The 26371-nt window shown below is 44.0% G+C and overlaps 1 protein-coding gene across 1 annotated transcript in view; it reads left to right on the top strand.

Moving 5' to 3' along the window:
• Positions 1 to 26371, top strand: part of mfr (ferlin family C2 domain-containing myoferlin misfire) — a 375605-nt gene that overhangs the window by 301671 nt on the left and 47563 nt on the right. Inside the window, exons 15-30 of the mRNA XM_050175214.3 lie at positions 246 to 432; positions 2953 to 3167; positions 4694 to 4802; positions 5510 to 5687; positions 7852 to 7972; positions 9536 to 9636; positions 10402 to 10489; positions 12149 to 12265; positions 12747 to 12899; positions 15759 to 15933; positions 17544 to 17668; positions 20812 to 20946; positions 22159 to 22311; positions 23727 to 23864; positions 24270 to 24431; positions 26113 to 26311. Coding sequence (XP_050031171.2) covers positions 246 to 432; positions 2953 to 3167; positions 4694 to 4802; positions 5510 to 5687; positions 7852 to 7972; positions 9536 to 9636; positions 10402 to 10489; positions 12149 to 12265; positions 12747 to 12899; positions 15759 to 15933; positions 17544 to 17668; positions 20812 to 20946; positions 22159 to 22311; positions 23727 to 23864; positions 24270 to 24431; positions 26113 to 26311 — 2356 coding nt within the window. The remainder of the gene's footprint in view (positions 1 to 245; positions 433 to 2952; positions 3168 to 4693; positions 4803 to 5509; positions 5688 to 7851; positions 7973 to 9535; positions 9637 to 10401; positions 10490 to 12148; positions 12266 to 12746; positions 12900 to 15758; positions 15934 to 17543; positions 17669 to 20811; positions 20947 to 22158; positions 22312 to 23726; positions 23865 to 24269; positions 24432 to 26112; positions 26312 to 26371) is intronic.

Below are 26371 nucleotides of genomic sequence, written 5' to 3'. Positions count from 1 at the left end.
TATCCTAAAGACGAAGAACGCTGCTGGTCAGAAACAACGAGGCCCGACATACGCAAAAACTACTCACAGTTGAACTCGTTAATATATACATATATATACTGTAAGCTGTCGACTGCAATTTGGAGTGAATAGGACCCAAATATTTTTCTCTCAACTAAAGACGCACGTCATAGGGCTCGGCATAACGCTTTGTAAGTGCGCTTCACCTGTCACAGCCTGTACTTGAAACAGAGCGACCTTTACAGGGGCGAACAACAGTGAAGAAATCCTGCTGCTCTCCCGTGTGGAATGAGCAGCTCGCGTTTACGGAGATGTTCCCGCCGCTGTGCCAACGAATCAAGATTCAGCTGAGAGACAACGATGCCGTGAACGACACGGTGGTCGCCACGCACTTCCTCGAGATGTCCAAAATCGCCAACGAAGGCGATAAAGGTACGAATCGTAGGCTTCACCATGGTTACAGCTTGGTGTACTGTTAAAGGTATACGAGAAAGAAAACAAGCTCGTCTGTATTGGTAAATTTTATTGGCCTCATATACTCGCAGCAGGTTGCTGTGACGTCATGAATTTTAACGGATTCTGCGTGAACTTAGCTAATCCTTAAAAATAAACTTAAAAGTAATTCTGGGGTTTTAGGTGCCAAAACCGCCATCTCATTGCGAAGCACGCCGTAGTGTGGTCCTCCATTATAATTTCGACTACCGGAGGTTCTTCAACGTGCACCTAAGTGTAAACGCACAAGCGTATTTTTTTTCTTGCACTATAGACTATTTCTCTGCTTACAAACATACTTCCCAGAAGAATTCCGGTTAAGCCCTCTGGAACAACACAAGTTACTATAGCCTATAAATTTATAGAACCTTCCAGGTGCCATCAGTTTTGCTAGAAAGTCAGAGTGTACAGCAGGTAAATTTTGTTAAGTGCAACAAAATAAAAGCACATGCGTGAGCTGGACGTACGGCACACGTTCTCTATATCTGAACATATCAAGAATATGTGCCTACTGTATAATATGCGACAAAATATTCCCTTTTACTTGGCTAACTTGACTGTAAAAAATGCATGACCGGAAGTTTCCTGGGGTCATGAATGCACTGCTGCCACAATGGGGACAAAAAGGGTCTATTCTCGGTGACAACCTACGATTTGCGCTCAAGCTCCACCCGCAAAAACGCAGTGCATAGGCCCTTCCTTCCCCCATAGAGAAACAAAAAAAAGTGCTTCCCCTACGAAAGAGAGCTTACTCAGCTGCAGTCCCGATGACAGCTCGATGACTTTGCTCTGCTAACGTATGTGCTAGGCTAATTGAAAAATAGAAGGTAGTTGTTCCAAGCTAAAGTGTTTCGTTTGTCTAAGCAGTGACCATTAGCGTCACCCGTGAAGTTTGCCTAGACTTTCAGGCTTCGTCCCGTAACTAGTGACAGAAAGACAGACCCGTACGGGGAATGGGTTGTTTCAAACGCACTTCTCCGCCTGGCCACTTTCTGTATGCTGTAGCCGACAAAGGCGAACCAGCCGGAGTTCACTTAGATTCGTTTTGCTCTGCTACTTTAAATGCTAGGCTAAAAGGAGAATAGAAGCTCGTGTTTTCAGGTTAAAATATTACCTTTCGCTCAAGGCTGGTGTAACGATCACCCATAAAACTTGCCCTAAACGTTCAGGTTATATCCTGAAAGGCCAATCTGAACAGAAAAAAGCGAAAAAAACATTTATTTGTGGTGATGCTTTGTCCTCACCGCCAAATGGGAAAACAGTTGTTTTGAACACATGAAACCGCTTAACACAAGGTGAATAAGCGAACATACTTGGCTGGCGCATCTATGCCAACTGCGATTCAGTTCCCCAGCGTACGTATAACGTTGTAACCCTTCGGGTGTCGCTGACTATGGAAAGCCACGAAACTCTATGGATACGCGAATCAAACGCGGAAACAGTTTGTCGCTTTTATTTGACATCATTGGCATGATGATAAGAGTTCGGACGGAAACCTTCCAAAATATTGAGGCTTGACGTTGGTATCAGCTTCCTAACATGGCATTTGTTTTCACTCGTACACTCAAATATAATGGAAAGGACGGAAAACGGAAATGTCGACGTTTCCCTTTAAATAAATATAAAATCAGCAAGAACTTGGTTTTACAAACCATATTTAGGCGCCAATTACACACACCAAAGCGGAACGTCCGGTCTACGTATTCACATACATTCACACACACTCGAGGCCATGACTGCTTTTAGTTGTCATACTCAAACCGCGTCGTTTGTGCTAGCACAAACAAGATTGGATACTAGAGCGCATCCTCGTGGGCCTAATAACTGAGCCTGTAGTTTAAGATGAAGTTTATTCAGAGCGCGCATCAGTGAGTATAAATCCAACTGCATAGATTTGCTAAAGTCAACTACAGGTAGAACGTAGTCCGGACACAGGCCCCTCGTAGATCTGTTAAACGGTAACTGAAGATATGTCTCCTTTATTTTAAACTGCCAGACCTTTCTTTCAGGTTATATAGAAATAACTATTTTTCTGTTACAGTGCCGTCTTTCATTTATTATTGCGAACGTCTCACCCATGCGCGGTAGCGAACTTCTTAATGGCTGCTGTTCGACTCACCTCGAGTCATGCTTCCACTCATGACTCATGCCACAAGTTAACGTTCTGCGAAAAAGCAACGGCAACGTATTCGTTTCAAGATTTTCCAAGACGCGATTCAATTGCTCATTCACAACTCGGTCTAATCGATCGATCAGCTACTCAGTGTGAATAATTCAGTCAGTTAATTGATCTCGGACTCGAAAAGTCAATTAATTATTTGAACATTTAGTCAATCAGTTAATCAGACGTTCAATCAATCACTCAGTCTGTCAGTGAGTCATTCAGTCAGTGAATCAATCATACAAACAAACAATTAATCGATCAATCATCTTCTCTCTTTCTTGTCTTTTCTGGCGCAGGCTTCCTTCCGACCTTCGGCCCATCCTTCATCTACCTGTACGGCTCCACGCGCGAGAAGTCTCTCTTCGAAGAGCACGCGCCGCTGAACGACGGCCTCGGCGAAGGGGTCATGTACCGGGGGCGACTCCTGATCGCCGTGCGCACAGAAATCTTCGACGCGCTCGACATGACGCAGTCCAGCGTCGAACTCGAACCCACACCGACCGTGAACGAGGTGAGTGCACGATGCCGATCAGCGGCGCCGTTTACGGTCGTAGAGTTACCCAGAACAAATTAACTACAGGGAACTCCGACGGGCGCAATCGGTCACCTGCCACGGGAGTGACGGTTTGTGGCAATATTATGCCTACTCTTAATGTTCATGGCTTCAAACATTCAGGCGGCCTTTTCTTTTATTACCCTTTCTCTTCTATAAGCTTCCCAATACGAACAGTTATTCAAGCACGCAAAGGAAGTTAGTCGTCTCTACGCAAATGCGTTATCATTGCGAATTGTCGCGTTTGTAACGCTAACTCTCATTGGAAATAATCTATTTGCTAAAATATGGAAGCCGTTCGAAGCTTGAAATGCGAAATGTGGGACAATGACGTGTGCTGCTGGCCGTTCCTGCGCAGACTGAACTGCCGCACTCGAAGGCCCTCGTGGACACCTAGCGCCAGAGTTTCCTGGGGGTAAATTTTGGAGAGAATTCCGCGTTTTAAGGTCCACGCAAATCCGTTCTCGTTCGTCACTCTGCAAGCTTCCTTTTTAGTTGTTTCTGAGAGAAGGATAAGGAGAACTGAGCGGACTCGATTTTTGTAATATACAACCACAAGAATCCAGGAAACAAGAAAGTCAAGGAATAAAATAGGGAAATGAACTGGTTCTCCTTTAAATTGGGTTGTAGAACTAATAGAAATAGTAAGGGAAACGCAGATGAAAATGGACGAAAAGACAATCTGCCACTGGTGGGAAGAATAGTTAAGAACGGGAAAAAGAATAGCACTTTCCTTTTTGTGCAAGCAGTTTGCCCTGCGGCATACGTGCTTATTATTTGTTTCACGCTGAGCGGGCAGCACTGGTGGAAGTGGTGGAGGCATATCGCACAAAAAAGAAACACATACACATGCATGACATTGCCTACGCGCCTATATGAATCTACACTCTCAAAGAATAAACACGAGTTCCGCAGAATGAACGGAAAATTATATTAAATTGACACTGTGAACGCTATGTGAGCACAGGCGAAGAGATTCGGCCCCCAAGAGAGTTTCTGTTGGGTTTGTTGGTCGATGCCCATTATAGAACGTTTGTGTGCGCCTAATCCTTTTGTGTACGCTAATTTTACTCTAAAGCTTGCTCGTAGTTTGCGTAAATAGTCCAAACGTTTTATCGGCGCAGGTTTCCGAACCAGCTTTAACCAGTTTTCTATATTTTTATGTATTGTATTCAAGAACGTGTAATAATAAATAAATAAAGAAAGAAAGAACGAACGAATCTATACAGATAACACAGGTTTTGCTTGTCTGTCATACAATTATCTTTGTGCTATCGTATATGAACGTATATTCACACCTTCGATTGTGTCACAGACTGCATCAGTACCTTCAGAACGCTTGCGCTCATGCATGCATGGCTTCTATTTCCTTTTTCTTCTTTATGTAAACAGATGCGTGCGTAAATGCGTGTTTTACAAGTGTGGCCCTTAGTTCGTTTTTCGCCAAACTCGAGTCATAATACCGTCTTCCTTATCATTTTCAGGCCTCCTACGCAAAGACCGAGAATTTTCTCCTTTTCGGGGCTATTCTAGAAGCCTCCATGATCGACAGGAAAGTTGGCGAGAAGCCAATATACTTTGAGCTGAGCATAGGTGAGTCGCATTCTCTCTAACAGGAGAAAGTTTCACATTTTCTTGTTCGGTGTCCCGACTATCAAACTAAGGTGACCGCGTCCGCACACGACGTGTAATGCCTCTCAAAGAGGTATAGGCGTAACTACTGCGCGCTTTGAATGTAAAACGTACGCATTGAGAACGTGCACGCAAGAGTACTGACAAGGCGGATTTGATTGGTGCTTGCCGGTGCCGTGTGCCCAGCACGTTCTGTAGAACCTCGAGCTTGCATCGCGTTGAAAACGTCAATGATGAATGACAACGATGAATCTCGAAGGCTACGTTTCTTTAGGGCTGCACGCGCCGGAAGTGACGGCGGAGCCAGAGACACGTCATGGCCGCCTCGTTCTCGACGCGCTCTATCATCTCAACTGTGCGCCCTCTCGCACTCTTGGTCTCGCTTTCCTTGCTTCGACCTGAAACGACATATCTTATTTTGTTGTAGCGCAAGCTGAACAAGGACAACAGAAAGGCACATCTGGCACACACAGCGCTAAAAGAGCCCGTTGAACGAGAGGTGAAGCCGATGAGGGCAGCTATAGGGGCTTGTTGGTACGGCATATCTTATTTTGTTGTAGCGCAAGCTGAACGAGGACAACAGGAAGGCACATCTGGCACACACAGACAGTCGATTTCACGATGCGCCTCTTCGCCTCGTGTTAAGAGATCGCCGTTGTGTGTCGCAGGCAATTCGGGCAACACCCTGGACGGGGCGAGCAAGTGGAAAGACGACTCGCTTGACTCTTCCAGCGTCGGCGGTGGCGGCGGGGACGACGAGAGGACAGCACTGCTCGAGTCCGTGGTCGTCGACCCGGTCATCTCGCACTCCACCAGCCACCCGGTCAAGCCCGTCACCTCGGACAGGTGACCGACGCAAGCGAGAAAAGATGTGGAACGGGCGCCAAAGGATTAGATTAAAGGCCACATTTATGTAAACGCGGAAGTAGCGCTGTCGCATTTACTAGAAAGCTGTAGCTCGGGTGTTCCCATCTAAATACATGTAAAAGGAGAATTCGTCTTTCTCGACAACCGCTACACCAAACTTTACGAGGTTCTTTGCATTTAAAAGAAACAATTGAACTCCAGTGACTGTGTGATTCGAATTTTTGATTTAGGGTGTCAATTATTGATTAAAAATTGGCGAATACGAAACTATGAAGTGTCCAACTCTTCAATTCACCAATGAAAAGCGATATAACAATTTTGTGAATTGCATCTAATAGTGCATCTAAAGCGCACAAAATTGTTATATTTCACATGAACCTCAAAAAATATGGAAATACAGCTTTTGCGGAACCATAGTACACAACGCAACAAATTCACCTAAGCTACAAATCGACATATATAATTTGTCCGCTTTGACTTATCTCATGGATGGTGTTTGCAGAACCACGATACCCGTTCTTCATACAGAGCTATAATTTGTAATTTTCTTGCTTCTATTTTTTTTCGAATTTTGGAACTTTTTGAAAATCCTTTTGACGAAATTCGGGCCATAAATCCAAATTTCGCTTCCAATAGACACTAGAATTCAGCTTTCTCTCTCAAAAGCAACAAATTTCAGTCAAATCGGTCCAGGGGTTATCTCATAAAAGCGTTTCTGCGTTTTACATGTGTTCGAATGGGTCTCGTCGGAGTTGGGCCCGAGCTTAAAGCTTCCTCTTAATACTAGGGCGACAGCTTTCACACGCGGCGCATGCGTCGTCGTCCGAAAAAACAAGCCGGAACATGTCTCCGGCGAGTACGCTTTGCTGGCGAGTCGAGCAGTGCGCAAGCCCCGGCAGCCGTCTCACTTTTGCAATGTATTTCCCCTCCACCTCGATGCGACACGACAGCGCCCTGCGCGCGCCGCGTGAGTCGGCCTACCCGTCTCCATCTCTTACCCTCTCTCCTGGCGCGTTAGTGCGATTCGCCCTACTAGAGCATCGTCGCCGTGTACAGCGATGCGATGCTCCGGAAATGCGATGCGGTGCGCCGCTTGTCGCATTCAAGTGAACGCGACCACTCACATGATACCTTCGAATTGCCATCTATTGCGGTGAATGAAGGGTCTGCGCGAGCTTCGAAGTGCCATTAATAATTAACATAAATAATGTAGCTATATTATATAATTTTCTTCGGGCAGATAGCACAATTCTACTGCATAATGTAGTCTACTTGAAGAGATGGACATCACTTGTTCGAAAAATTGCAATGTATAATTCACTAATTAACAGCAGATCAATAATTATTTCTATAAGAAATTACTTTGCGGCACATATTGCAAGTGACAAATTCTAGCCGTGGAGTTCGCAAAATGGATCCACTTGGAACGAATGCTCAGGCTGACACCAGTTACGAGATATCAATTCTAGAACTTTGCAGCTAAATGCATCGGCGTGCCAGTTAGCAACAGTGCATAAAACGATGTTTTGTTACAGAAGTAAATGGACCGACAGTGCATTCTTACCGCAAGTCTGACGGCGTATATCGTAAATAGTCCTATCCACGCAAACTCTTTTCAAGTAGATATGCCTTGCAGTCTCACCCGCTAGAATTTGTAAATTGCAACATGTGCCACAAGGTAATTGGTTAAAAACTTGATCACTGAATTTTTGTTAATTAGTTGTTTATTCATTTTAGTTTGTTGTACAAGTAATGTTCGCCTCTCCCAGTAGACCAGCGCAAGGACTATAATTGTGCTACCTGCCACAAGTAATGCTTGAAAATTTTTGAAAGTGTTCGCTGAAACACTCAGCATTTCTCCTCAAGACTCTCAGCCCTGCCTTCATCCCCGCTCCTCAGAACGGCAAGTCCCAAATAATGCAAAAAGTCATTATAATGCTTTATATGAAACGTTCCCTGGCAGCGGCCGACTTGCCAGTTACAAAGCCCAACAACGTTACTATAATGTCACAATAAGGTTACAACAACGTTACAACAACGTTACAACAACGTTACAACAACGTTACAACAACGTTACAACAACGTTACAACGAGAAAGGCCAGTTCATTGGTTTGTTTCACCTTGTGCGTTCGCTGTCCGCAGGTGTTACTACCACCTACCATACGGGGACAACAAGCCCTGTCTGTGGGTTAAGAGCACGTGGCAAGACTATCGAAGACGGCTATACAACTCCAACATGATCCTCAGGGTGAAAGAGAAGCTGGTAAGACGAACGCTTGTGTGCATGTTTTTCGTTCCGAGCGCTTGAAGTTGCGCTTGGTAAAACATTTACACATACTTGCTTTCAACGCCATTGTTCTTTAATACAAACTACACCGTACGCGTACATTCAAACGCAGTTGATCCCCCGAAAGATATAACATTGGCATTCACCGTACGGGGAAATTCGCGAATTAACTATGTCTCACTTTGTGGATGTCATAGGCAGTGCGTAGATAGATTTGTTTGTGCTTTTTCTATTCTTCGAATTATTGTGTTACTTGCAATTTTTGCATTCTGCTGTAGCCAATTACTCTAATTGCGCACTCGCGGCCTAATAAGGTCTGGTCGCTAGCTAGTTGGCTCGATAACTTCACAATGAGAAAGTGCTGGAAAAACACGGACGAAAGAAGGACACAAAAACAAGAAAAAAGCGCAGACGAAAGAAGCACGCAATTACTAGCGCTGTCCTTGTGTTCTTCTCTCGTTCGTGTCTTTCCCAACACTGTTGCACTACGAAGGCACGCTCGTGGAATTATGTTGTACGTATTTTGCCGCTCATTTCCCTCTGCCCACACCTGTTATAGTCCTTTCAGCTTCTGTAAGTACAAATAAATAAATAAAATAAGTAAACAACACTATCTGCGTTATACACGTTTTGTTCGTGTGTTTTGTTCTTGTGTGCGTGCGCGTTTCTTCTGTTTTTTACGTTTGCCCCCCCCCCCCCTTCCGGACAAACTAAAGCCAAGACTCCATCATTTCTTTTTATAAAGATAATCAAATGTGCCTTCTGTCACACGCCTTTGCATTTGTTCTACTTCACAACATGAAGCATTCTAGGTGACGAGCAATGCAGCTGTCCTGACGCTTTATAACCGTAGTGCGATTTGCGTATATGTGCCTAAAGGCCCAAAACGAAGTAAAACAGAAGCGAAGCCACATATACACATGTGCTTTCTCTTCTGTGTCGCATTCTTCGTACGTATCATGACAAGCCACCAAAGACACCAAGGACAACGTAGGGGAAATTATTTGTATTTACTAACTGAATTAAAGAAATGATAAATTCAATGCAATGAAAGTTGATGAAAAAACAACTTGCCGCAGGTGGGGAACGATCCCATGTCTTCGCATTACGCGTGTGATGTTCGCATTGCGCATGTAATGTGAATACGTGGGATCATTCCCCACCTGCGGCAAGTTGTTTTTTCCTCCACTTTGATTGCAATTAATTTATCATTTCTTTAATTCAATCAGTAAGAACAAATAATTTCCACTATGTTGTCCTTGCTGTGTTTGTTTGTTGGCTTCTCATGATATGATTAATAAATATCGCACCTCTCGGTTAACCACCTTTCTTCTCATTCTTCGTGCGTGTGATTCATATTCGCGACAGTAAAGTACATTTCCTCAAAAAACTGCACAAGCGCGCCCGTTGCGTCTCCTTTGAATGCTAATCCGTTCACGTCGTAACTTATGTGGTGAAAGCGTCTCGTTACTAAGCATTTGTTCTGGCTGTTTAACCATCGCTTCTCTGAATGGCAAAGTTCGGTCTACTTTCTCGCAGGAAGCGGGCCTCGCGGACATTCAAGAAATGATACGTCTCGAAAAATCTCACACCGACCGTCGATTGAGAGGTGTCCTTGAAGAACTGTATACTGGAGCAGAGTAAGTGTAGTGGCATAAGATAGCCTGCGTATATCGAATCATCATCACCATCATCACCATCATAGCTCGCCTACAGTGCATGAGTAAGCGTTCTTTAAGACATCTCTCTTGTTTTTCATCAATCGCCTTTATGCTGTGCGCATATATATATATATATATATATATATATAAACGACATTTTTTTAGAAAGCACCAGTGCTGTTTCTCGTTCTTGTTCGGGTACTCCTTTTCGCTTTTTCATTTGTTTCATTTCTATGCCCGCATCGCGGTGCAAATCAGATATATATGAATAACGAATTACCTTCCAGACTTATTCTGATTAATGCGTATTAATTAGCTCACATGGCGTTGCGTTGCGGTGCATCATAGGAACGGGTAATTGGGATATACAGCAATATCGCTAGTTACTACTTACAAACGTTGAGGGATTACGATGTCCACTAGGAGGAACGATCTCCCTTTGCTTCCCTATCGCTGTTGTTCAAGTAAAACATATGCAGGCGACTTGTTAACTGTATAATATGAGCTAATAGCTGTTCCTTACTTGGCAGAGTAATAAAGCAGCAACCCAAGGAAAGAAGGTGTCCCGATTTTCATGACATGCAGTAACAACGTTCAGCAGAAAATAACGCATTGTATATGCCCGTTCGTTGGCAATGTGACGGGTGTAATAAGAAAGCCGTCCACTATACAATCAATCCGCGAATACAATCCACCGTTCAGATTAAAAAGAACCTAGTAATGTTCGTTTTTCTCTCTGCACAGGCGCTATCTTAACCAAGCAAAGAGTCAAGGGCCCACAGGCAAGACCAGACTGGACAAGGAGCGCCTCAAGCACTGCCAACGCGAAATGGTAAGTTGTTCTTGAGTTGACTATGGGGCACATAACCATAATAAGGGTTTGGCCTAACATCGAGGCGTTACCATGAAGAAACAAGGACGAGGTGAATGAACGCTGTCGCATAGACGTAATCGATGGCCTTATAAGGTAAAACTATTCCAATACGTTTTTATTCCGATCTCCTGACGTCAAATCTGTGTAACCGCCGACGAAAGCATCGGGCGATGACCCACAGGGTTGTCTGAACAGACCAATCAAACGCTCTCCTCGTTTATAGTAGGTCACGTTCGTTTGCTTTAAAAACGAATAACGTTGCCTACACTGAGCGGCTTGTCTTGTCTAATTGGCTGTCAAGAGGCGAGGAGCACGCTCAAGTGGAGAGGGATTCGATGGGGCCTAGCCAGTGTACCGAAAATCAATAACCGGATGAAGAGGGTGGTACTGGCGTCTTTGATTGGTCCGCTTTCCTTTGGTGAGTGGTCGAAAATCATGGCGCCGTGCAACGGAAGGGTAAGAATGCTTCTAAAACGGATCCTCAGCAAGCAAGAGTTGGCACAACGAAGTCGTAAACGTGCTGAGAGTGCTCGAAAATGTTACAGGGCCACGCAAGAAACTTTATTGTATGCAAATAAATCCATGCTCTCGGGCAGATGCGAGTAGCCAGTGCCTGAGCGATCAGCGGCAGCCGCCTTTTATTCTTTTCAAAACGGGGCAGCCTACGGCTATTCCGAAGAAAATTCAGTTTCGTTCGGCATAGTAATGCATCTTTGACGCGTACACGTCACTTTGACGTATAAGTTTTCGAGGTTTTGTGACGTCACGTAACAGGCAGGTGAAGTGGGTGTCAAGCGAAAATTTTCGACCAATATCCGAGGGCTAATTCCGAAAAGGCGTCGAATCAGATCTAACCATTTTGTTTTGTTCTTTCCAATATCAGATGGGGAGATAGCAAGGTTTTCGTCATATCAGATGGGGAGATAGCAAGGTTTTCGTGACGTCGTGTGACAGACAGGCGAAGTGGGGGTGGTCCAAAAAAGTTTTTGACCGATCGCGGAGGGCTGATTGCAGAATTCAAATAGAAAAGTTTAGAATAGCTTAACGTTATAGAGCCCCAAATCAATAGTCCAGGAAATATAAAAATTACCCACACAAGTATGCAAGAGAAAAGAAATACTCGAACCAATTTAGCGAGGTAGCTGGTTGGTTTCAACAAAAGAATATTTGCGTGTTGCAGAGGATGAATATTCTTTTGTTGTTTTATTCAAATTTCATTGCAGGCGTTGCGCGCAGCGGTTCCGCGGGCCGCAAAACCGTCTTCTTATTTACATGTTTAAAATTGTGCAGCTCATTAGCCTTAGATTACAGTAAATGGCAATAAAGTATATAACGAAGTAACGGAGATATCGAAGTAACTGATATAACGAAGTAATGTTGGCTCCCCCTTCAACTTCGTTAAAACGAGGTTCGAGTCTAACACGCCCAAATAGTCCAATGCGAGGGAGCGCGAAGCGCTAATAATGAAAATAGTGGCAACTGTGTGATTCGCGCTACACACATGATTTGTGATGCAAGCGCTTGAATCAGGCGTTCAACTCAGTGCACCAGCTACGAGTTTCCGAAGGCAGGCTGCTCATTTTCCTTCTGGTTGCTTCTGTTTTTGCCCTCCTGCAGGATCACGTACGAAGTATGGCAAGGACTATGAAAGCGCTCGTCACGAAGAACTCGTTTAAAGAAAAACTCAGGAGCACCTACGGTCTCTTGCAGAAGATGGCCGAACTCGTCGACGACGTACGTCACCAAACATTTCCATTACACGTGAAAGTTTTTGTCACCTGATCATTTGCTTCGCCAGCTATTGCGACGCCGACTTGCTGATACCCATTGTAAAACGAACTGAAAAAGCCAGAGTCCTGGTTAAGGCCAACGGGGCAGGTGATGAAGTTGAAAGCAGGAATACAAGGTGATGTTGAAGGTCATGATCATCACCAGCTTAAGGCCGTAACTGTTATAATCAACATCTTAAGAAGAAGGCAAAGGCGGTGATCACTATCATCGTTAGCATAAGAAGACCATCAATCAAATATAGCCGAATAAGGGGAGTCTTCCGATAAAGCTCAAACTTTCGACAAAAGGAATTGTTCACGTGAAGGCAACAACCACTTTCCTTAACAACGTTGATATAGCTGATTACACATATAAATAGAAACATGCACATATATTTGTGGAAACCTGCACATCACATGTGGTTTTATTCTGATGTTGCCTGCAGCCTCAACATTCCCTGCCAGATGTTTTCGTGTGGATGATAAGCGGCGGCAAACGGGTCGCGTACCACCGCATACCTGCGAGAGATCTTATCTACTCAATCATAGAGGAAGAGACCGGAAAGTTCTGTGGCAGGGTGCAGACGCTTTTCCTCAAGGTAAGGATGCAGAATTCTTTTTTTTTAGTGTTTGGTTCTGTATCTGATGTAATTACACGTTTCAAGCGGTCCTAATTTAGTTGCATTTGCTTTCACGGAGTAACGTGGTTCCTGAAGAATTGAAATCGAAATGATGTTGCGTAATCATTGCAAGCTAATTGGATCACAGTGAGATCAGAACTGGGGTAACCAAAAGAAACTGTTCGTAGATGAATATGGGACGTACAGTATACGGCCAGTGTTGCATATCTTGTTGAAAGCATACGGAGCGACCACTTATTATACCAAGGGCATATTGACTTACGCTCTCTCATTACTAATACCGTAAGCATTACCCTGCAGCACTCAGTCGTGCAAAAAACTGGCAACTTCTTTTCCCCAAAGATGTGGACTGTTTAACAAATACCTCAATTATTACTTCAGATGTGAGATGCGAATTTTCTAAAACCATGCATGGTTTTCAGTTACATCTCAGCAGAAGATGAACTGAAGACGAACTGAATTTACCTAGACACAACAGAAATTTTATAACAGCTTTTGCAAGGGGAAAGGCCAGTAACGTAGCAATAGCATTTGTTTGCAAAAAAAAAGTTTGGAACACTGATGATTGTGAATTTCGATGCGTACACGCATAATCTGATTCCAGTGGTGTTGCGCAATAAGCAGAAATTTCTTGCAGATATCTTCCTCTTACTTATTGGAACGGCGTTCCACATAAAATCACAATGTGTATCAAACGCCGTTGCACACATTTAGTTGATTTTAGGCGGAATGCCGTTCAATTTCAGTAGGTAGGAAATATTAGCAATATATTCCCATGTACAGCAGGAATGCAAGTGGACTGACATAACCATTGTTACAGGTCTTATCTGCTTTTTTCTCATTCGCCAAAATCAATCTTTCTGTTTAGGACAAAGGCATCGGCGACGATTATAGCTATTTCAAGGTATGAAAACTCATCAAGCTAAGCCAGTAATCGCACGCTTTTAGAAAGAACCCATGCACACCGCGTACCCGCTTGTCCCCGCATCTATGCACTTGTAGAGAGAAACCTGCACCTATAGACCGAATTTCTTCATTTTTTTTTATTCAGGGTGCTTGATTTATTATCACATTCTTGGTTCACTATAATCTTCGACTAATATCACTTTCGTGTATCTGCGCACCGCTATCAATCAACTGCAGCAAGCCTAACTAGTTGGACTTATCTTTCCGAAGAAACAGCATGCACAATTAAGAAAAACAACAAACAGCTCAAGGAAACAGGACGCTACTCTGACTACCAACTGACAGTTTCTTGCAGTGACTACAAGTTCGACACGGGTCAACATGCGACATAAACAAGAAGGAAAATAAAGCAGGAAAATGACAAGCAATAACGAGAAAAAAAATCGTCAATGCGCGCATCTGCTCTTCATAGTTCAAATATATATATATATATATATATATATATATATATATATATATATATATATATATATATATATATATCTTTTTCAATATAGAGCAGTCTGAGAATATCGGCAGAATCTTAGGTCAGCTTAGGTTGTATGTGAGTGACGTTGTTGCTCTTGTCGTCGCTACCGCATCTTTCGGTGCCAATATAGACTTATCTAAAGTTAGCGTTACGTTAGGTTAGGCTAAATAGATCACTACACGGTGTGGGATGTTTGGGCGTTGCATGAGCTCACGAATGCTAGGTAATGCTTGCTTGTTTTTATAATTGTTATCTCGCTGCTTTACTTGCGTGTTGAGCAACGTGCATATAGGAGTCGCAGCAATAAACCGTCAGTTGTTATTCAACACTGCGTCCATGTCCGAAGGCAGCTGCCACACGTTTGCACTTTCATCTAATCCGTGCTTTAAACGAAACATTTGCGCACTTCGCTTTGGCAGCTGCTACTTTGTGTATTGTTGACTAGCTAAAGGCTGCCTGCTTATAGCTTCATGTGCTTTGGCTTTGAATATTTATTTTTATAGATCGACGAAGTTGTGTTGTTGTGTTGGAGTGGCACACTTTCTTGTTGGTGGGAATACCTAGCTACTTTAGAAACACTCGGCGAGTAGGCGACAAGCTTTTGCTCGTGACAGTCGTACTAAGACTCGAAAAAAGAAACGCACTTAACGCGAGAACACAGACACCCAAAACACTAGGCGCACTAATGAGCTCCGCAGAGTAGAGTCTCTACACTATGACGTCACCTAAGCACGCAAATAGCTTCAGCGGTTTCAATATTCGGCGAAAGCAACGACGTAAAAAAGTCTACCGGCATCTCGACTCCATGCTCTAAACATTGCTTTTAATGAACTTTGAAAAGCGCTATAGACTGCAAAATTATTCTTGAATGTAAAGTGTGTAAATAGGCTGGCCTGACGTATCTTCTGTCTCCTACTGAGCTATTGCGAAAGGAGCGGTACCAGCAACACACAAAACGTATGGATGACGCGTGATTACGTAAGCAACTGCAGTTAATGTACTTAACTGCAGTTGAAAATGGCGGATAAGGCGAGTTGGTAGTTCGACATCTTTAGAAAGAAACGCAACGAAACGACTGACAAGAAAAATGGAACCACAACATGCAATGTTTTCTGCGTACTTCGTTTTACATCCAATTCTGGCTCATTGTTCACCCCCGAAAAAGATAAGTACTAGCAGTAAATGCTAATTTTCAGAGCACTCTGGCCCACTCCAGTGCCTCGCGTTCGGTGTCCTATAGTAGCACTACTACAGACATACTTCCAATTAGATGAGGACAGCCTAGTTTTACCGTTTCCTTGGTACATGCCTGTCTGCAGACTCATGAAAGTGATTCTGTATATGCGTTTTTTTTTTTTTTTTGCTGCTCTTTCGATGCATAGCCTGGCAAGAAAGTCAGCCAAAGTGCCCGCTGGATGGTGCAAGCGAAGCTTCGCATGTACCTCTGGCTGGGCACCACCAAGAACAAGCACTGTGTGCTCAAGGGCTTGCCCGAGGGCTACGTCAAGGACGTCGAGGACATTGACAAGGGACCGCCATCGCAGCTTCATTACACGGGTCAGTGCACGCCGTTCTCTGTTCTCCACCGCTCCGTGTTAGAGCACTCTGTGCAGTGTTGCCGGGAAATTCTGTGCAGCATTGCTGACGCTACCGTTCTCATCAAGACTGAAACGCCCGATTCATGTTCGCCAACGCCGCGATATTGTTTGGCTAGCTAGTACTGTTTGGCTAGCTGAAACAATATGGGGGTTTGCGTAATATGCATAGTATACATAGTTGCATAGAGCGTCAGAAAAGCGGCGTACACCCGCTGCGGTTGCGTAGTGGCTATGGTGTTTGCCTGCAGAGCAGAAGGTCGCGGGATCGAATCCCGGCCACGGCGGCCGCATTTCGATGGGGGCAAAATGCGAGAACACACGTGTACTTAGATTCAAGTGCACGTTAAAGAACCCCATGCAATCGAAATCTCCGCACTACCGCGTGTCAGCATGATCAGATAGTAGTCATAGTGATAACCCCATAATTTAATTTCGATTAAGAAAAGCGGCGTACACGTAAGACGGCGTGAAAACGGGATATTATTTGAAGCACGTTATCGGCAGTTTGAAGCAGAGCATGCCACTCTTATGATCGCCTCCTGGTTCGCGCATGCGCCGCAGTCGGAAACTCGTAAACTGAAGCTGTCTTGTAGATGCGCAAGTATCCTGAAAGAAAATGTCCTCATGGCCGCTGTGTGGCAACGTGAGTATGTGTCGTTCTTTTTGTTTTTCGTTATATAAGCATGGCCGCAGTTTCAACTGGGCTGCACAAAATTGCTGCTCGGATGTTAATTACAAAGTGCCCCAAGTGGGTACAAACTCTCTTACAACGCACTCGGCTTCTTCGCGAGTTGACCCGGTGTCCAGCGAGCCGTTCTCTTTACTGACGCACGGCGTGTCAGTGTGTCTCGTCACTGTAACTGTGGTTTGCCACGGGAGGCGAAATGAAACACTGAATCTGCGATGCCTTAGTAATTAGAGAACGACGTACAGAAAATCCCTACAGGGCGCCTTAATCTGGCTTTGTCTACTTTGTAAGTTTCTTCCTTTGGTGAGCGTCTAATTGCCTGGAAACTGTGCGTTTCTCCCTCCGCCCCAACTGATAGCCCAAATGGTACCCTCAAGAGTACATGAGGGAACATGCCATTTTTATAAGCTAGCACTGAATGTTTACAGATTGTGCACAGAGCTTCATGTAGGTAGCACTATGTAAACAGATAATGTGCGGAAAGTGTGAATACGAAGGTCGCATTGCAAAAAGGAAAAGTGCCCAACAGTTTCCCAGATGTGAACCTGGTTTTGGAAGCCGCTCCCACATGCAATCGCCCATAGCCAGCGTACAAGTAGGCGGCGTACATAGTGCGTCTTTGGAAGCCTTACAGGGCAAACTGATGACATAAGCAGAAACGTTATGAAATGTCTCTGTTGATTTATTTGCCATGCTTTCAGTAGAAAATCCAATCGCGGCGTGTTTTCGAGTGTTGTTGCTTTTCTAACCAAGGAAAAAAAAATTGCTCGGAGGAGGAAAGTAGTCGGAAGGTTTTACGACGAGTAAGGCGGCAAAGACGACAACGTATTCTAGATTGCCCCTCCCCCCCTCCCTTTCCTTTTTTTTTTTCTCTACCGCAGAAAAGTCCACCTTCGAACTTCGGGCACACATGTACCAGGCACGGTCCCTCATCGGATCAGACTCCTCCGGACTCTCCGATCCTTTCGCGAGAGTCGTATTTGGGGACCAGAGCCAGACGACCATGGTACGGTGTCTTCGTCACGCATTCTTTCATGAAACAAAATTAGAAGAAAAAAAAAAGAACAATCCTCTTAGTGTCGTGTCTAACAGCAGGCATTCGTAATTATAGCCAAGCCAGGGTGTCGACATTTGCCTCACATAAGGCTAATGTCGGCGCACCGACATTAGCCTTATGCTCACGGAGTTTAATGTGCACGTATTTTTTAAGCGTACTTCAGTATTAGGAGGGCGCGTTTCGTCGAGACTTTGAGCGCGATTAGGTGATTCTGCCATTTATTTGTAACAATGACGAGGGCTTCTGGCAAAGCGTTGTTTGTGTTTGTTGTAAAGAGCCGTTAGTTAATGTAATTTTCAGCCTCATTGGTACCACATAGCGCGGCTGTGCCAGGCGTTCCTGTGTGGAAAGGGTCCTTGCTACTTGCCATTTATTTATTTATTTATTTATTTATTTATTTATTTATTTATTAGCGAGGTGCTCAGGTAGAGAGGTTGGAAGCACGTACTCCTTTTCTTCTACTCCATTTCAGTTACAGATAGGCTAGGGTTCTACGAGGGGTCAAAATTACTAAAAAATTTCTTAATATCATCAAAACCGTTAAAAAGAACCAAATGATGGAGTACAGAGTGTCACACTTAAGCGCGAGGCTGAACAACATTTGAACGCAAGCACCATTAGTAGAAAGTGGAAAAAAGGAGTTTACAAGCATGTAGAATGCGAAATAGTAGTAAGAACAAGTTCACGAAATTCTTCGCACAAGTTATTCAGGAGGAAGACGCGTGATAACTCTAGGCTAAGTGAAAAAGTTTTCACCTCCGTGATTCTAGCTGTCGCTGGAGTCACACGTATTCTGCGAAAAACGGGACCTCTTGGGGAGTATCGTGGAATTCTGCCATATTGTCAAGTTTGGCTTCTTGTAAGCGTCGATTGGCTCGTTGGTAGGCTACGTTCACTCTTCTTGGCTCAACACTTCAACGCGGCATAATTGGACGTCATGGCGGTATTTGCGAGGCGTCTAGAGAATAGCCTACATAGTAGACTAAAATTCTAAAAAGGATTCTAAAAAGGCTAGCGGGCCGGATGGGATTCCAACCCAGTTTTTAAAACGATACGCTGAGTGGATATCATTTTTCTTGACAATAATCTTTACAAAGTCCCTACACACTAACTCGTTGCCACAAGATTGGCGGTGCGCAGTCGTAACACCTGTTTTTAAAAACGGCGACCGACTACTCGCAAACAATTATCGCCCAATTTCCCTGACAAGTATCAGCTGTAAACTATTAGAACATATCATAAGTAAACATATACTAACTTTCCTCGAGGATAACGCGTTCTTTTATCAGTATCAGCACGGATTCCGAAGAGGGCTATCTACCATAACACAGCTCATAGAAACGATACATGATTTTAGTTCAGCCATAGATGCCCAAGAACAAATAGATGTCATTTGCATAGATTTTGCAAAAGCATTTGACAAGGTTCCACACAGTAAATTACTTTTCAAATTATACAGAGCAGGAATTAGCGAAACCATTCTTAAGTGGATTAAAGCCTATTTGAACAATCGCAGGCAGGTTGTGCATGTGGATGATTGTTTTTCTTCTACACTTGAAGTACTTTCTGGCGTTCCTCAAGGATCGGTTTTAGCTCCATTACTGTTCCTAATTTATATTAATGATATTAACGAGGTTACCGAATCTCCCGTAGAATTGAAGCTTTTTGCAGACGACTGTTTAATTTATTCTCGAATAACACAAGCTACCGACCAAATTAGAATAAACCGTGTCCTTCATTCCTTGCATCTTTGGTGCGAAAAATGGGACATGGAAATTAATTACACAAAATCAACTTTTACGCATATAACTAATAAGAAGAATGTGCAGCTATTTTCTTATAATATTGGAAAAAATAATCTAAAAAAAGTTGATACCTTCAAGTATTTAGGTGTTACAATTGCACATAATCTGCAGTGGCATAAACATATTAATAATGTGTGCTCGACAGCTTCCCAAAAACTTTACTTTCTGCGGAAGAAATTGGAACATGCAACAAAAGAAGTCAAGCTGATAGCTTACAAAACATTCATCCGCCCATCCTTGGAGTACGCTTGTGTTGTCTGGAGCCCGCACCAAAAAGTCCTAAAAGATAAACTGGAACGAATTCAAAGAATGGCCGCTCGTTTTATTTCGTCAAGATACAGAAGAAGGGATTCAGTGACGGAAATGCTGAACTCATGTGGGCTCGAGTCACTTGAAAATCGAAGGAAAAAATCAAGACTAAAGCTTTTATTTCAAATAATTCAAGGGCACTTTAAGATTAAATCAAATAGATATATTCAGCCTCCGGGAAAACGGAGCGCGAGAACAAACCACACACGATCCATCAAGCCTTACGAGTCACGTGTTGATGCTTTTCGTTTTTCTTTTTTTCCTGAGGTGATCGAAATTTGGAATGGTTTGCCTGCTGAAGTTGTCGAGCAATCGGACGTGCACAAGTTCGAACGTTCTATCGACATCTTTTGTCAGGAGCACCCAACTTGATGATTATGATATATGAATTTTGTATGTTGTACAAAATTGTACATTGTTGTACATTGTATTCCCTCCCTGTAACGACCCTCAAGCGAGGGTCAACAGTATCAAAAAAAATAAAATAAATAAAAATAAAAATAAATGTGGTAGTCATACCAGCATGAAGAAAATATTTAAATGCAGAGCAAGATGGCGTTAGGAAGGCATAAATGGGTTGTCGAATACGCAAGTGCAAAATCTCACCCTCCATTTATAAGGGGTAAGAGATCTTCTACGTCACACCTAATTGTTCACATTGAATTTTTCTTAGGGATAGATGATCCCATTTCTAAAGGAAGACTGAAGTGAATAAGTCAGTCGTTTTTTTTTTTTTCAGAAGAAAGAGCTACTTTAACCTTTGCATGCATGTGTGTGCGTGCGTAAGTTGGTGATGTTAGGAGCAACATCATCTCGCAGACTGTACAAACAAAAAAACACCTGCCACCAAAATCGCAACTCGGAAATGTCAGAACTCTCAAGTAATTGACGTTTCAGCTCTGAATCGAAGAACCGAACGCGGATGTCATCTGCAAGGGACGAAGTATAATCATTCTGATGTCTTCCACTTCGTGCCAGGTGATCGACGAGACACTCAGCCCCACCTGGGACGAGATGTTGCTGTTCCCCAGTGTGACAGTGTACGGCAGGAAAGAAGACATCAAGGAGGACCCTCCCGTCGTTGTCATCGAGATCTTCGATCAGGACAAAGTGGCAAGTCTCTTGTGGAACTTCTAGTATCATTCAGTAATCAACCGTGGTTGAACAAGGAATGCCGCAGGGGCCAATGTTTCGGCAAGGGGTCTTCGTCAACAAGGGTCCGAAAACGAGTCCCCACGTCTAGACGTTGACTCTTGTGGCACTCTTGTTTCGAATATATTTGGCCACATCAAAGCATCAATTTTCCTGCTAGCTTCTGCCTCATTTGCATCTTTATCAGTGACTATTGTTGGAAGCACGAAACTCTCTTAACCATTACTCTTTGGATCCTACATTAGACAAACACATTGCAAGTGCATGGTGTACTAGCGTGTTCACGTCTCCTTTAGGCGTTGCGACTTAAGATAACGCCGCAAATAGAAGTCAGTTCCTAAATGGGTTTCGTGGGGTCAACTTCAAAGGTCGGTGACTGAGCTATTTATAAAGAATGTTAAGCCACAATATCTGCACAAAGTGTTCGCAATGGCTCGATGTTGGTTCGTCTTCGAGAAGAGCACGATAAGGAACGGAAAGACTGCGCAGAAAATCAACTGAACTATTTATCTGAGACAGAACAAAAACGTAATTTCAATAAAATACCATTCGACAGCCAGCACTGGCCTGCTTCGCCTTCGCCTTTTTTAAGTCTCCCCTTCTTTCGCAGTTTTCTTTCTTTAACCGAGTCAACAGGCCATTCGGGCAAAGAGAAATACCAGCCCCATGTTATGTGTTTGTTAGGGCTATGTGAAACTCGTACCAACGTGTGAGTTGATAAAGTTACAACTTTGCCGTTTCTACTGCTTCAATTTCTCGTTCCCATGTGGGACAGCCCTCAAGCGAAAATATTCAGCGCACCTAAATTAACAGTACGGCCCACAACGTGAAATCATATTCTGGTACTGATTACAGTTGAATTTTCACCGAGAAAGAAGTTTAGGTGAAATGTTGTTTAACAATATAAATATATCTCCGGTGCCACATCAAGCACTTTTCACTATGGAATGTACATTAGCTAATTTGAATACAAATGACGTAACCCCTTTCAGAGAATCCATATTGCGCACCTAATTTCATTTCATAAATAATACTACTTGCTTGTATCCTAACACCTTGCGCACGAGATGTAACTGTTTCAAAATCATCATCCGATCAGTTTGTGGTGCAAAGCGTCATGCTGTTCGCACTTCTCCGACGCGCTCTTCTAACCTGCTCGCGCAATGACCACAGGGAAAGTCTGAATTCATCGGTAGGACGATAGCCAGACCTCACGTGAAGTTCGAAGACGACACCAGCTGCCAGCCGCCATCGCTGGAGTGGCACGACCTGTACCGGGGAACCGAGCCGGCGGGAGAGCTGCTCGCCACTTTCGAGTTGCTGCGGGTGAGAGCGAATCTCTAAATGAAGTGTATTTGACGTTGTCAGCTTAGGCGTTGACGCTTGTTAAGTTGCGCATTTGTCTAACAGCCGCACATTTCCATCAAGCTGCACCGTGAAGTCTGAGTTTACCGGCACTCTACTCTACCGCTAATCTATATAGCCTGTACCGTGACTCTGCACTTTACACTTGAAAGACGTAAGCCATCCTTCTTCTGCTAAAATATATAAAAAGGCTACAGTTTTGAAATGTCCAGAAAAACACAGCTACGCATTGTCCAGAACAAGACAACTTGGCAACGTCTGGGCGGAGCCGTAATTTATCTCGTTTTCAGCTCGGCAACGGTCTTTGTATTCTGCTACACAAGTCTGTTCGCTATGATTACTTCACGAAGACAAATATACTAAAACTCAGTAAGATATCTTGAATAACAAAGAAGATCCAGATTTTGAAAAAATTCTTGAAGAAACAACGGCGGGAAATTGTGACCCCAAGACTGAGGTCACAATTTCGGTTGCTACCCGCAAAGCGCTTTACTGATTATTATAAGGAGCCACTTAGGTGATACTGATGTTAGTAAGCATTATGTTAGTAAGCAAGTTAGCATACTTGCGCTATACGTTTAAGTATGCATTGGATGATTCAGCTGCAGTGGACCGGTCACAGCATCCCCGAAGTCGAATATGCGGAAGGGCAACACGCGCTGCTTGTGGCTGTTCTTTTGTTTTTGCTCACATCGTACGTTAATGACTTGTGTTTGCGTAGTTTAAAATAAAATGTTTATCCCCGTTACTATCATTCTACAATGTTCTGCCAGAAAAAAGCAGTTACAAGTTATGTTCGTAAGAGAAAGAATGTTGCTTTCTTTCTTTATGACCGCTGTACTTGCTTTATGATACACATGACACTATGACACCCCTTACTCGCTTTGTAATAGCTTTTGCTCGCTCGACTAACTGTTTCACACGAGAGTCCGCAGTGCGCTCTGAGCACTTTAACAATGAGTCTTAAGACCAGTAGCACCAAGGATCTGCAACATGTTTTCAGCCTCTGCGGGGTGTGCATCTTTCACTGCCAGTATAGCTTGAGAAACTTTTGAAAATTCTTATGTAAGCAATCTTACGAAAAGTGCTACTATTATTGTGTAATGAAGAAATGAAAAGAATGATATCCCGGGCTCAGCGATCATCATCAAGAGCAGAAGGCACGGCGCTCGAACACCACCATCTTGTTCTTCTCCCTGCGTACTGCTCCGAGCTACCGCCTGTTTGTTGGACTCACCCAATAAACCTCTTTACAAATGTGACGTTCTTACCTTAAGCACAAGACCACAATTTTTTTGCCGATGCAGTGAGGCATATGGTTTACATACTAGCAGTATGAAACCTTCACTCTATTATTCCGCTCATTTTCTTTTCAGTTCTCACCTCAAGAAGAAAAGTACGACATGCCGGAACTTCCGATGCCGAAAGAGAACGTGTTCCGTTCCAGCGAAAGGGGCCCTGTCTACCCTGTACCGAAAGGGATACGACCAACTTTGTCCACATATAGGATAGAGGTATGTGAGCTGAATCCTTGAAGCGGGCATACCCGTGGAGAAACGAGCGTGGGATTTCGAAGGATACAATCGAGTTGCATGTTTGCAAACGAAGGAGGCGCTCAACGCCAATTTCTTAGCTAAAGAACACACATGACTCTTATTTTCTTCTTTTCGATAACTGACGTTAAGGATGATAACCCTGGTGGTAAATCAAACAGCTTTTGCTGACGTTTGGAAATAACCGCCGTGGGAAGTTGAGTAACCCGTCTCTCATATTTTGGTAACTTTCGTGGCAAATTGAGCAACATGTGTCCACCTCTTGAAAGGGGACAGACGGATTCGTTTGGGGTTTGTAATTTTTTTGTCTCTCCGCAGCTGCTATGTTTTGGTGACCGCAGCTGTCCCACGTCTCTTCGAACGCAGGTGCTGTTCTGGGGCTTGCGCGAGTTGAAACGCGTGCACCTGATGAGCGTGGACCACCCCCGAGTCGACGTCGAGTGCGGTGGTCACGTGCTCCAGTCGTCCGTCATCCTCAACTGCAAGAAGAACCCGAACTTCTCCACGCCCGTCAAGTTCCTGGACGTGGTGAGCACGATCTCGCCCGGATACGACGTCCGACGCGAGCCTTCGTCGTCGTCAGTGGCAATACAGTCCTCGGAATGCAGTATTTTTTGCACGACGGCACGCGCTAACAGCACTTGTGGCGGAGAGCAATACTGCGTAAATTCAAAGTAACGATACAGCTCCGACAGAAATGATATCTTACGCTGTCAGTGTGCAGTGGCATAAGCCAATATTTACCAAGGGAAATAGTAAAGGATAACGCAGGCGAATTTCACTAAACAAGGGGACAATGTGGCACGCCAGTTCAGTCACGTGGGTTATGTTCCTCGTGATTTCTTGTACATGCAACGTATTTGAGCGGATTTGCCTACCGACTAAGGCCAGCTGTATGTGCGAATGCGTAAATGAAGGTGGTACCACCGGAAGACATATACGAGGGGTGAGATATTGTGTTTCGACAGTCGAGATCTTCGAATTTTCTCTCCGAAGAACACAATTATGGTCAAACGTCTGACGCTGACTTGTCACCTCACGTTAGTCCACCACGACTTTCCGCTGGCTGTGGCAGCATAACTTCAAGAGCATCAGCTTCTACCCCACCAGACTATTTTCATTGTCTTCACTTCCTTATTTCATTTTTTTTTTGCCTATAACGTAACTATTCGGACTGTACAATACTGAGTTGACCAGTAGATTTAGTGGCTACAGTGAGTCCACTGGTGAACATACAGTAAAGGGTGGCTTTTCGCGCTGGTCGGTGAAACATTACTTTTGAAAAGGAAATATCCTTTTGAGTCCGCAAAACGTGAAAGTAAGGAAGAAGGGCGCAACAAAGATCGCCTTATTCCGTCATGTCCCGTTTTGCGCATTAAGAATCATTTTTTTAGTGTCTGAAGTAAATACACACAAAAAGCTGCATTAGATCACTTACAGAAGACCCAACAAAAAAAGAACTAGCATATTGTGTGCCAATATGAATACGCATACTTCAAGCATAGGCAGTGAACTGAGAAAGCAAATATGAAAAATGTAAATATAAACCAATATATGCATAGAATATACACTTAGACACGCAAACAACTTTACCAGGACGATTCGTGTAAATCATTCATAGAATATCATTTATAGAGAACAAATTGAGAAATAACGGAGATAACCATATTTTAAGCGGATAAGTATTTAAGTGATAGGTGCGCGCCTGATAAGAAGTATACCAGCCATTAGCTGTCACCGCGTTGATTGCGGAATCATTTATTTTTAGAGCAGCACTTCAGTAACTGGCCTACAAAACAAGATGCATGACTCTTAATATGCAAATTACCATTGGCAGCATTGCGGACCCTGAAAGTAACACGACGCTTTCCGTGGCGCTATTGGTAAGATACACCTCTAACGACCCTCTGTCCAGGTAATCAGGGCGTCAATAAAGCGGCCTGATAAAATCTATCAGAGGAGGCTGCTGCCTCCACGGGTTTCGACGGCGTCTGTACTGTCCGGATAGTGGGCATAGTTGGACGACATAATTGGACATAGTGGACATAATGGGTATAGTGGATATAGTGGGCATAGTGGAACGTAGTGGACACAATGGACATAGTGGAACATAGTGGACACAACGGACATAGTGGACATAGTGGACACAACGGACATAGTGGACATAGTGGACATAGTGGACATAGTGGACATAGTTGGGTGTCTGCAGGCGCTGCCGGACCAAGAGACGTACTGCCCGCCGCTGACGATCCGAGTCATCGACTGTCGCAGCTTCGGGCGCTTCACCCTGGTGGGCACGCACGTGGTCAACTCCCTGCACAAGTTCCTCTTCCGGCCCCAGTCGCGGTCCTCCTCCAGGGACCAGCGCAACCGAAGCTCCTCGCAGACCTCGTCTTCGCTGCACATCGGTGAGGCCCCGATCGCCCGCCCGGCGGCACCGACATACGTTCGACCAGTAGCCAAAACGA

The sequence above is a fragment of the Dermacentor andersoni genome, chromosome 9 (genome assembly GCF_023375885.2).
Source record: "Dermacentor andersoni chromosome 9, qqDerAnde1_hic_scaffold, whole genome shotgun sequence".
In the NCBI taxonomy this organism is placed as follows: Eukaryota; Metazoa; Arthropoda; class Arachnida; order Ixodida; family Ixodidae; genus Dermacentor; species Dermacentor andersoni.
This window is presented reverse-complemented; position numbering and strand designations above follow the sequence as displayed.